A 12,852-nucleotide genomic window follows, 5' to 3' on the forward strand; every position below is an offset into this window, starting at 1 on the left:
TATATTCCCTGGGTGCATTTTACTGCAAATAAAACTGCTTTTTACCACATTAGTTGTATGTTTGCATGTTTTTTTTTCCTTTTTTTGGGTGGGTGGGTGTTGTTTTCCACTGATGAGAACATTCTACACCGTTCAGGCCCATCAGTGAGCCACTCAGGCACAGTGGTAGCAGTATGCAACACTCCGACAAGCACATCGACCAGCAGCTCAAGTACTGCAGATCCAGCAGCATTTAGCACATTATCAGGTCCATTTATCAGTGAAGATGAGGGGGATATCATGCACTGCTGCTCGTGCTAGTGCACGTCAAGTTGGCCTACACACTCATCAGGCACTGATTGTGGAAAATGTGTTCATCGTGGGCCATTTAGAGTGGTATCTAAGTTCACTTATTCATTATTTCAAAATGAAAATGACTATCCCTAACACAATGACATCTAGTTGTGCATTAAAAGTGGAGTAGGTCCTCCACAGTTTCATTTGTATGTTGCTTTTTTTATTCAATAATCACAATTTTTTACAATCTCCACTTTATTTATGTGCCAAATGCCACTAGAACATTCTAAACAGTCATTAACACCAAAGGCTCAGCCTTGATTTACAAAAACAAAAACAATATAAAAAAAAAAAACTCCTGTATATTTACATACATATTAACAAAAAGATATTTTCAGTAGTAGACCACTTGTAATGTAGACTCCTTTCCTGGCTGCATAAGACAGAACACAAACACTTGTGTAGGATCACGCAACAGAAACATTCAGTGTTTAACAGTACCTTTTAAAAGTGTACCATTACAGCAGCAAATACATCATGTAGTGTTACAGCATGAATAAGATACAAAAACAAATGTTGCACAAAAAAAATGTCTTCCCATACACACAAACACAAGCACACACATACATACATACACATTTAAGTGCATTTAGCTGTTGGTTTGCATTGACTCCAGTTTATCTTCAGTAGTGATTCATTGTAATAATTTTTTCTCTTTCTGTGTTCTTGTACGTTACATTTTTAAATGTAGACGTGGAGCTTCTGAACAGTGGGTTGGTTCCCTGAGGACGAGAGAAGAAAAAACAAAGACAGCATTATGATCAGAGAACATTCAGTGTTTGATTAATTTTATTGGTCTTTTATTTGATGTGATAAAAAAAGCAAAACCACCATTTACGAGTATGTCCATTTTAATTTAGTTTTAGTTTATTATCATTATTTGGTCAGCAGATTATAAATTAACATACAGAATTATGTCCAAAATCCAAAACAATATCGATCATTCATCGATCATCATCGTCATCATTATCTGAGACCAAGGGTTTAGGCTGAAGCAAAAACTTAGATTGCCTAACCTTTTTCATGAAGTAAAGTTTCTACATTACCGGAAATGATAAGTAAATGGAGACAAGAGGAAAGGGAAGAAAAAAAAAAAAGATTCACAATATCTATTCAGAACTCAAGGAGGAAGTAGTTCACTGCAAAAACTCCAAATCTGAGCAAGCTTCCCAAACCCGCCCCGAGCGAAAACGTCTCACCGTACCCGATCCAAGATAAATACACCCAAACATCAACAAGAAGATAATAACGCCCGATTCAAGAGAAAACCCTCCGAAACAAAGAAAACCCCCACCCGCTCCACCGGCAGACTTCTTCACAAATTTCAAAGTAAAAGTATCTTGATTCAAGAAAAAAAATCTGCCAATAGAACAAGTGAAAACCCTCCCGATTCCAGAGAACCCCCCCTCAAACCAAGCCCCTCAATCCCGATGAAATACGATACCCAAGCGAACCCATCCCAAACTAAACAAAACAAGACATCTCCACCCAAAACAAGTCTAAAAAACCTGCCCAGATCCGGAGCCTCCGCAGTGTTCATAAAGACTAGGTGGTTACACAATCATTTTGGAACCTGTTATTCCTGGTATTTTTCAAGAATTATTTGTTTGTACCGCTTTTTAAATGTTTTCAGAGTTTTACATTTTTTTGTTCTATCATCTAGTTTATTCCACTTGGTTACTCCAATTACAGAGACACATCTCCGTTTTCTTGTTTAATCTTGCTCTATTTTCATTTAATATGCAAGTACCTCTAAGATTATAGCGACTTTCTCTAAGTTTGAACATCTTTTGGATACAATTTGGAAGATTACTGCTGCATGCCCTATATATCACTGTTAGGGTGTTAAGATCAATAATATCATATATTTTTAATGTTCTTAACGCAGAAAAAAATTGGATTTGATGGTGCGTCATAATCAGCACGACTGACAATTCTTACTGCCTTTTTTTGAAGTAAAAAGATAGGGTCAGCGTTTACTCTAACTATTCCCCCATATTTCCGCTCCATAATTAAGATACGGAAGAACAAGAGAATTATATAATAACATAAGTGAGTTTTGATTTAACACAGATTTCATTCTACCTATTATACCAATGTTTTTTGCTAAACTAGACTTAATCAAATCAATGTTTCAAAAACAACATTTAAAAAGTTAAGTGGGTTATTTGGACATTGATTTATTATCTTCTAAGGATGTACAATTTTTGGTTGTGTTAAAAAAAAAAAGTACTGTCTTAATGTAAAAATCTCACATTGACACATTTTGTTTTTTCAGGCTTTCCTTCTCACACGTGGAAGCCTTACCGTCTGCCATTTTGCCTTCGCCCTCTCCGCCTCGAACTTGGCCACCTCTTTCCGATCATGCACGGACACCAGCACCTTCCACACACCCAGCAGGATGAGGCCGATGCACACGATGGAAAGGGAGACCCCGAGAATGATCATGGGGATGTTGGGGGTCTCGGGACATCCTGAGATAGGACCGAGGATGAAAATGAGACTCACAACCTCATGCTGTATAAGTGATTCGAATGTTTACCGTATTCTTGTATAACTTACCATAAATCTGGAGATTGTAGGCTGTGGTCCCTGTCTCACCTTGCATAGTATTAAAAGATACCCAGCACTCGTTTTCCATCATCAGCGTACACGGCAGCGACACACTCTTGTCATAATCTGTGAGAAAATGTGAACACACACATCCGTAAGGTGGAAATCTTTTGTATTTCATCTTTCCTTTTAACTTAGTAATGAGAATGTAAAAGGATATACCCTCCTCTGTTGTGCTGTCAGTGTGATTTCCATATCAAAGATTACCATCTGCTCTGTGTACCACACCATTGTATATCACATCTGAAGCCTGAAAATCCTCTGTGATAATCAGATATACCTCTCAGCTTGCACAAGTACTGCGGGTTTAAAATCAGCTCTTCTATAAAGGAAGACCAGGTCCTTGGGGCTATTCACATGCACCACAATAGCTCCGCCTGTACAACAAGGTAAATAATATGTTCCCCATTGTGCCGCGCTACCCGACAGGACGAGGATGGTGTTGTGTTAGTGAAGGGCAAGCAGACTTCTGAGAGACACCCGAGTCGATGGAGGTCAGCATTCCTCCCGATCACTGACCCGCACTGAAACTTAGCATGGCTCCAGATTGATAGCGCTATCGAAAACGCCGCGCTGAGAGACTCTTGTGACAACCAGAACATACGGCACAGGTAAATGATTACGCCACGAATGAGCTTCCCATTTCTTTAGATTAGAGGTTTCACAGCAAATAAGACGGATAGAGAGGTGGAATGGCCCAACACTGAATCCAATAAACTCACCAAAGACAAAGCAAATAAAACATGCAATCACATCATCCAATGCATCATGGGTACTGACGGGCAAAAAAACAATCTGGTAACCGGAGAAGCACAGAGTTACAGAGAACGGTGTGAAAAAGCTGAATAACACTGAATTTTTATGTAAATCTGTATGTATTTACTGGGAACTGCTTTGTGTTGTTATCTGGTTAGTTTTCAGACATGTGGCCGCTCGTTCCCCGCTTTGCAGACATCACTTTCGATAAGTGACTTTCTCTCCCCCTCTTATCTCTTCTATCTAAACCAGAGGTTTGAAAGTGAGAGAGGATGAATCTCTCACACTCGAAACAGCTTGAAAAACTCTCACACCAAGGAGTAATTCATTAGTTGAATGATGGACTGTTGATGTTTTTTTTTTAATTATAACATATAATTGTCAAAAAATTGCTGTTTACCTGAAATATCCGGCAAACCGTCATATATTGTGTTCAGCTGTCACACTTATTTCCACTTTATTACACTAGTGGTAGTGGAGTAATGCACTCCAGCTACAGCCTCCCAAAAGCTGCTCCACATTTAAAAATCTCCCATTGAAACACATCCATCCTTTTGATTACTTTGTATTGACCAGAGGCTGAAATCAGCAATGATGCAATGCACGCAATGGTGCAAAGAAACTACTGTAATTCTTAACAAATCCTAAGCTACAGTCAAGCTTCACAAAGTACAAGCTCTACTTGAAGCTACCGTTTGATGATCTCTAGCTGTGGTTGATAACAGTGAGACAGAACAGTCAAAGTGAAACCTGCACGAGAGCCTGTTCGATGGAGACAGTGAGGGACTGTTTTAGTTGCTGTCAGCACGATACCGAAGGCCCATGGTGGCTGTTGTGAGGAGATAATGTTTTGTAAATTCTTCTTTGGAAAACTCTTCCAAGAAAGGCTGACATTCCAGTTTGGATACCACTTATCAGTCGCTGGGTAAATGTGTGTGCATGTATACACGAAGCTCCCATACAGAAACATAATTCAGAAGTTGAAAAGCATTTGGTTCTTTTTTTGTTTTGTTTTTGTTTTGTTTTTTTTGTAGGTGACTTTTATCGAGCACTTAAATCAGCCTTGTATTTTTGTGTGTTTGGTTTCTGGCTTTGATTTTGCAAAGTAGATAATCAGGAAATGGTATTTGTGTTACCATGGGTGACTAAGGAAGAGACAATAACACAACGTGAGTCTGCAGCCATCACTGAACGGGCGGTTTTATGGTTTTATGGGAGGAACTTTGAGCTGTTTTTTCGATGACTGCTGACATCTGCCAGACGCAACAAGTGGAATCAGGAGTCTTTTACCTGCTGTTGTGTTGATGGAGGTTTTCGAAATGCTGCAACTTTCATTGCACAACTCGACGTCGTCCTTGACTTGAACATGACACTCAACACAGGTCCTGTGTGAAAAACAGCGATGAAGCAAAAGGTCAGGTTCAACATAGAGATGAGACACAGGTCTTTGGGAATCCAAAAATTTAATGAGTTTTCCATCACTGACACGGGGAGCACAGAAAAATCTCAGTGCTGGTCACTTATCAGCACTTTCCCAAGGCTTCATTCGGCCTTTATCACCCGGCTCCCCTGTAACAGTGGTATCAAGTGGCACCAACAGTGACAGCTGCTTTACAATCAAGAAAGGAAATCTCTGGGCGCTGTGTTGGGGACATTAGTGTCTTTTGATGTTACATGGAAGGTGTAGACACATATGAACAAGAGGACTCAAACCCGATACGCCTGAAGTTAAAAGAACAGACAGATTATGTGGCGCCCGCGAGACAACATTTTATATCTTCCTGTTGAAGGAGCAGTAATTATAAAAGTAAGGCAGAAATCCCTGAAGTTACACCCTGATTCGGCTGAAAGACGCAACGGCACAAATGTGTTCCCACCTTGCTGAATTGCAGGCCTCTCTACACGTTGGGCACTTCTCGCACTTGTCTCCAGACGCCCCGGGTACGGAGCAGACGCAGTGACCGCACTCGCACCTGCCCCTGCCGCTGCAGAGCGCGCCGTCGTCCGACACGCAGGCCTCGGTGCTGGCGCTGCAGTTGCAGTACTCTCCCGTCCAGCCGCTCTGGCAGTGGCACTCGCCGCAGTCGCACTCTCCGTGACCTACAGATGCGAAAAAAAACCTTAAAAAACACACACACACTCTCACCACAAAAACATGTGAGCAAATCACGACGTTCGTATGCCGTCACTCACCTCCGCAGAGCTCCCCGTGGAAGCGAACACAGGAGTAATTGTCGCACTCGCAGTAACGGCCGTAGATGCGGCCGAAGCTGGACGCATGACACACACACTGTCCGCAATAGCACTGGCCCTGACCGTTGCATATCTCAGCCTCATTGTTTTCCAGGCAGTTGCTCAACAAAGCGCTCTCCTCATTGCACTCGCACTGCGCTCCCAGGAAGCCCGGCTGACACACACACACGCCGCACTGGAAAGCCCCCTGGCCGTCCACGCACTGGCTGCTGTTGGCTTCTCGGGGCTGCTGGCAGTCGCAGGAGCAGAGAGACTCCAGGTCCACCTCCAGACTGTCCTGTAGGCCCACCGGCTTGAGGGAGAAGTGCCGAACGCCTGGCAGGCATCCGGGAAGCTCCACAGTCACATTGAACACCACCTGAGGAGCAGAGAAACGTTCTCATCAACTACAACTTACATTTCAAGATGAGTGCACTCTGGAGAGTGGGACACTTTCTTGGTGCTCTGGCAGTAAACTTTTCCATTTATAAATATATTGAGAAGTTCTCTATGATGGGTTAACAATGTTCCAAAAAAAAAAAGAAAGAAAAATTCCTTCCCTTTTCTGAAGTGATTATTTCATTTAACTTGCCTCTTTTTTCTCACCACGTCTTCGTTGAGCAGAATTGTTGATAAGCTGTATACTAAAGCTACATCAAAACAACTACAGGAATGTAAAGACATATGACTGTTATTAAAGTTGAACTAAAGCTTAAGTTTGAAAAATGAAATTGATAATGAGACTTCAAACCCAGCTTCATGAGTTTGTTTCATAAGCAGTTGGTAAAATGAAACATAAGTGAAACTACCAGTTTCATGATTCAATTAAAAACAGTCAACAGACAAAAAACTTCTTGTTTTTTTTTCAGACTAAAGTCAAAAGAAGAAAGTGCTTTATAAAATAAATCAACAACTTAATAACTCTACCTAAAAAGATGGCTCTCACACTGCAGCGGTGTGGTGGTGTTGGACGATTTTACACTGGACTGGTTGACCTTTTATTATTTTTTTACAATTTGAACAGGTTCAGACTGAGATAACCCAGTTCAGAATAATAAAATGGATTCAATACTGTACTCACATGATGAGTGATGTCTTCTTTGTATTAAACATGAGCCTTAAAGGGCTTAAGGTAGGAGATTAATCAAATGAATCATATTTCAAATTACCTGGAAAATATGACTCAGTAGTGACTGCATTTCTTTTTTGGACTGCGGTGCCCAGCAGGCTTATTCCTGTCTGTTCTATCAAAAAAACAACTGATTTGATAATATGGGATTCATTTGAGCTTGATATGTAGGTTAAAGGTTAACTCCAGAGTCAGAAAAAGCAGTTTGTCTAAATAATGATTTACACAGGGGGAACCACAGTCGTGCTCCATGTGGTCCTGAGCGTAAAGTTCCGGGTACAAACAAAAGGTCGCTTCACACCCGAGGAGCTCGGATGAGTTTGAGCCTGTCAAGATGAACGGAAGCATCCAAACTCAACAGACTACGTTTCCGAAGAAAATGGTCATCGTGTGGTTTTATTGGTGTCGCGTTCATGCAACACATTTCCGTAGTCTATGCTTGTGTCCCTTAACATAAAAGCCAGATCTTATTTTGCTTGATCTGAAATGCAGACAATAAACCTGTGGTGAAGCTGTTCCAGTTTTTTATGATTTCAGCTGATGGAAACATCTGTGTAAAAACATGCAAAACCTGAAAGCACGAGCATCTCTCTTAAAATGTGTTTTCATTTTAATCCATTCTTTTCCTTTGTTGTTTTTATCCATCTTTCTAATATCCAATCAGCCTCGTGAGGCTGACATTCGCCTCTGAAGCACTTTGAACTGCACTGGCCTTCATGAAATCTCCTTAAAAAACAGTCAGGGAAAAAAAAGGCAATTTGAAGTGAAGTTAACAGACCGTTTCTCCTGGTTTGATGTTGGAGCAGTGCTTCAGGTCAGGGAGGACACTCCCATTCGGGCAAATGGATGTGAAGGACATGTGCAGTTCCTCTGTGTCTCCAACAACCTCCAGTTCAATCTCTGAACGCAGTTCCTGGAAAACAGTTCATATACATTACAGCAGCCTGCAGGGGAAACCTGACAAGCAGCACAACTTCATACTGAGGTTTTGTTCCTTGTTAATGTTAGAGCTCACAAAGACCCAGCTATCAAAGGAATATTCTGCCTCGCCTATCATTAAGTGGGATTTCCAAGGCTGTGAGTGGAATTATGCTTTCACCCTGCACTGACCTGCCGTGTGCCGACACTTTAAAGCCTCCTATCTAATTCTCTCCTTTCAGGTGAGTCACCATCGCAGCTCGGCCGGGCCGCACAAAACAAAGCACCTGAGGAAAGGGTGACGGCTAATCTCCTCTCGAGGTTTACTGACTAACGAACTCTGTGACGGACTGTCTGCATGCTCGCACGGCACAGGGTTAATTGTGTGTTCCTGTAGCGCGCAGTGTTTTCAGTGCAGGCGCGAAGGGAAAACAAAGACACTAAAGAGACACACCCAAAGTCAGCAGGGGGAAAAAAAAAAAAAAAAACGCGTTCAAATAACTGTCCATTATTCTGTGAACAAGATGCGCGGCGTTTTAAAGCGTGGTGGCTAAAATATACATATATCCAAAAGCATTATTTCCAAATTGCAGTCAAGTAGAAATACTAATCATGTGTACAGTATCAGAAAGAAAATGCCTCTGTTGCTTTGCATGTTGTTTAACCACCACATCTACAATCAGTGTGATAACAGGGGACTCTTCTTTTGGTGTGGTTAACGTGGCAGTGAATAAATGAAGGTGTAAATGACGCAACCGATCGAGTAATTAGAGGACTGCGCACCCGCCAACCAACCGCCGCCTCCGGGGGGGAGGGATTTACAAAAAAAAAAAAACGACATGGCAGCATTCAGGAGATGGGAAGATAAGAGAGAGAAAGAAAGCGTGAGTAAGGAAGGAGTCAAAGTCAGAGGGACGAGTGGATCAAACAGCCGGGACAAGCACAAACTTGCTGTCAAACATGCTGATGCGAAGAGGGACGCGCTGGAGGGAAAAATGTGATAGAGGGAAGAACGAGAGAGGAAGAGCAGAAGAGTGAAAAGGAAGGGGGGAGGCAGAGGTGTCGTCTATTAGCCGTCGTAAAAATGTTAATGAACTGAAGGGGAAGCGAGGTGTGCTCTGGGTGTCTCTGTATGCTTTTGGAGCTCAAACGTGTTTTGTAACAACATGGATTAAATAACACAGCTAATCCAGCTTTCATGCTTTGGTACGAGCAGGTGTTTTCTAGCTGTCACACACACTCCACAAACACATCCAGCTCACTCAAAAACTGTACTTTGTATGCTGTTACAATCAGTTCCAGGATGTTCCTCGAGTCTTTCGCCAGAACTCCAACTGTGGCACCGGGTATGAAAGCTGCATAGTTCTGCAAAAGGGGGGTGAAAAAAATACAAACAAAGCTATAAACATAAACAGCAAAGTCACTGATACAAACGTGGGTAGACTTGGCTCACAGCATGAAAAATGTGAAAAACAGTGGTGAAAAGAAGCAGGCTAGTTCGAACAGGCTGGATTTCGATGCAGCTCAATAGATGAACGCTGCACTAATCTCAGTAAAACTTTCTCTCCCACGGTCATTTCTGTTTTTTAGTTAATGCCTGTTTCACTGTAAAGCAAACAGCTTTTTAAAAGGGAGACGCTGTTACCTTATAATTGTGTTTCTGCTCTTCTGTTACAGCAAAAATCAGCAGGATGTTGTTTTCCACCACCTTATCAACCAGCTGGCCGAGAGTTGGATACTCCTGAAAACAAAAGTTGAAATGTCTATTATTAACAGTTGATGCATTATACGAAAAATAAAAACAAAACAAAAAGCTGGCTCACCTGTACGGTGGACATTGAGTATTCGTTGTTGACATCCAGGTGACACTGTCCATCGTTGGGGATCACAATGCCAGCCATCTTACTGTCCATCCCGAAATGTGAGTCAGCATCACTGACAAACACCAACAGACGCATCGAATCATTCCTCCAGCCAATCTTATCCTATCAGAAGAAAAAAATAAGAATAAATTAAAAAAAATACCCAGGCCTGACTACTCGTGATGTAATGAAGTTCAATCAGAGCAAAATCACAAGTTCATATCTGAGTTTTACAGATCTTAAATCTCACCCCGCAAACTGAAGCCTGCATGACGGCGTCGAAGCCGCACTCCGGCACGTCGATGTTTGCAGATACACGCTGCATGGCGATGATCTCATTGAACTTGTCGGTGCTGCTCGTTAGTGACAGGACATGTTTGTAGCCAAATGTTGGCAGGCAGTCCAGACTCATACTGCTGCAGCACACCAGGAAGAGGAAAAAAAAAAAACAACAACTTGTGGAACAGTGTTGCACATATGGATGTTGCTGAAGCCTCTGCTCATGCGTTTGTGCTTCTTGTATACCTGCAGGGGTTGACCAGCTCTTCTTCTGTGATTTTGATGAAGGGCAGTACGGGCTTCTCTACAAATGAGCCAAAGCCCATTCGGAATTTGCTGGTGAGCTTGGCCATCTCTCGAGACAGAGTGGAGCCTAAGTCTTTGATCATCCCCAGATCATCGATCATGGAAGCCGACAGGTCCATCAGGTAGTAGATGTCCACGGGGTAGTCCTCTGTGTGCTGAATCTTAACCTGAAAGGTCACCTGGCTGCCTGCGCAAAAATAAAATGAACTTATTTCTCTCAAACCTTCTTTGTGGAGGTCAAACATCCATTTAAAGCACTTTGGACTCCATACCAGGCCGCAGCTTGAGGGACATTTTCTGTGGGTATATCTGGGTGCTGTTTGCACTGGCTGTCTTCTTCCCGAGTGGCCGATCCTGGAGGATTTCCCCTTGGGAAACAGGGAAGTGAAGCTGGTCCCTGGCACATCCTTTTTCCAGTAAGATCTCCAGTGAGTCACATCTTTTACTGACAGATGTCCAGTCTGTGAAGTTCTGAAACAGGAAATGAAGAACCACAATTTGGTTTTATCAGGAGCAACAGGAGATAAATGATAAGGCAGTATGCAGCTCTGTGCACTGACACCATATGCTTGTCAAGTGGCACTGAGCTGCCTCCATGTTGTTGTTGTTTGATGCATGTCATGCCGGTGGCTTACCTCCTGCCTGCACCAGGCACAGTGAGGACTGAGCTGCAGACACTCATCACAAGTCACAGCGCTGCCGGACGAACATGATCCTGCAGCACACATCAAGGCACGGCCAGATCAGGGACTCCTCATCGATTTTTAAACTCCTTCCTCCAGTCTGATCTTTTATAAAGTCATTTAAAATGCTACTTAAATCAACTTTGACGATCTCTCCTTACAACAGTTTTTTTTTTCTAATAAAAAAACTTATCATAACCACATTGATCATTGCTTATCTGCATACTCTGATCACTCTGGCGGGTATTTAATTGTTTTGTTTTGTTTTTTTAGTAAAAGTGCAGCTTACCCTCCACGGTGTTGATCCAGTAGCGGAGAATCAAGCTCAGCAGTAAAAGCCCCATTAGTCCGTGAGGTTACTGGTTTGGAAGAAACACAAGAAGACTAATTCAAGCCTTTTCATATTTACAGAGCCGAAGCTGCGTTATATCTCCTTTGTTAGAGCGAAAGAAGAGGAGAGGAGAGGAGAGGAGAGGAGAGGAGAGGAGAGCCGCGGGACACCTGAGCGGAGCGGAGCGGAGACTCTACCTGTCTGCTCAGCACCGCCTTATATGTTCACTTCCGTCCAGGTGAGGCTTCGCGGCGGGGCGGGGAGGAAACACGCTCACCCCCGCTCCGGTTCTCCGCTTCATTATTCCATTATGAAGCCGTTTTTCTCGTGCAGCATCAACATTTCGAGAAAGCAGGAACTGGTCTGGTAAAAGCCCCATCAACAACTGTTAAATATTCATTATTATTATAAAATGCCAGGGTTTTTGTGGTAACTATTTTTTTTATTATTATTGTTATTCCTGTTCATCATCTTACTTGCACAGTTTCTGGATGCAATCAAATGTCATTACCATTTAATCCTGTGCATGGTAGCAAAGTGCTTCAGGCAGTCCCAGCTATCTGTGGGCGAGGTCAGAGTTCACCCTGGACAGGTCACCAGGCCGCCACAGGGCCAACAGTGAGGCACACAACCACTCACACTCATATTCACACCCAGGGGACGTTCAGGGTCACGAATTAATCTCACATGTTTATTTTTGACTGTGGGAGGAAACCAGAGCTCCCCCATAGGAAGCCCAGGCACACACACAGAGAGAGAACATGCAAACTCCACACCAAATGCCCGAACAGCGTCTGAATTCAGACCTTATTGTTGTTCTTTTCTGCTCGAGCATAATCAGAAGGGACAGAAACCTTTTTACGCTTACTCAAGATAAATAACTAAATCCTATTAACCACTTATCTATTATTAGACGGACTGATCAGAACACATTTCAAAATAACAATTTCATAATCAAGTAATCAAGAAAATTGGAAAGAGTTTCAAAACCTGGACACAAATCTAGCACTTCAACACTAAAATTAATCACATCAAATTTGCAAATGTATCTCCCTTATCTAAGTCTAGTCTATGGGAATTACGGTATGACAATTCAAAGATTTTTGTTTAAATCATAAAAACTGTATTTGGCATACTGTGATTTGCATATTAATACTAATTAAGGTATTACTCCAGTCAATTTTATATATTTGGAGTTTCCCTTGAAGTTCAAACAAAGAATGTTGAACTGAAGCACTTGTAATGCACCCTGAAAGTCTCTTGAATTAAAGATAATTCTCCAACTTACTGAATTCTTGTAACTTGTGTTCCCACAACATGACTTCCTCATGTGAGACTGCTGTGTAAAATGACTTTCTCACTTTAGTAACGCTGTCTGAGGAGGATTTATAAACGACAGACCTGCCC

General features: G+C 42.2%; 1 protein-coding gene and 1 long non-coding RNA gene across 3 annotated transcripts in view; one reads left to right on the top strand and one right to left on the bottom strand.

Annotated features, from left to right (window-relative positions):
* itgb6 (integrin, beta 6) lies at positions 1-11,620 on the bottom strand. 2 transcript variants are annotated; one of them, XM_030098374.1, is made up of 15 exons: positions 11,404-11,620; positions 11,067-11,146; positions 10,704-10,902; positions 10,372-10,618; positions 10,097-10,259; positions 9,808-9,969; positions 9,630-9,725; positions 9,260-9,349; positions 7,845-7,979; positions 5,899-6,316; positions 5,583-5,805; positions 4,996-5,090; positions 2,899-3,015; positions 2,644-2,810; positions 1-1,058 (listed from the first exon to the last, which is right to left on the bottom strand). In XM_030098374.1, the coding sequence occupies exons 1-15, from the start codon at positions 11,456-11,458 to the stop codon at positions 960-962; spliced, it is 2,346 nt and encodes a 781-aa protein (XP_029954234.1). In that variant the 5' UTR covers positions 11,459-11,620; the 3' UTR covers positions 1-959. The 2 variants fall into 2 exon arrangements, with proteins under 2 accessions (XP_029954234.1, XP_029954227.1); XM_030098367.1 differs by having other exon boundaries at positions 10,097-10,262.
* The window catches only part of LOC115393406 (uncharacterized), a 21,539-nt gene continuing 10,507 nt past the window's right edge, over positions 1,821-12,852 (top strand). The window contains exon 1 of the long non-coding RNA XR_003931947.1: positions 1,821-1,833. This is a non-coding gene — a long non-coding RNA (uncharacterized LOC115393406). The remainder of the gene's footprint in view (positions 1,834-12,852) is intronic.

Source organism: Salarias fasciatus, chromosome 1, assembly GCF_902148845.1.
Source record: "Salarias fasciatus chromosome 1, fSalaFa1.1, whole genome shotgun sequence".
Taxonomy (NCBI): domain Eukaryota; kingdom Metazoa; phylum Chordata; class Actinopteri; order Blenniiformes; family Blenniidae; genus Salarias; species Salarias fasciatus.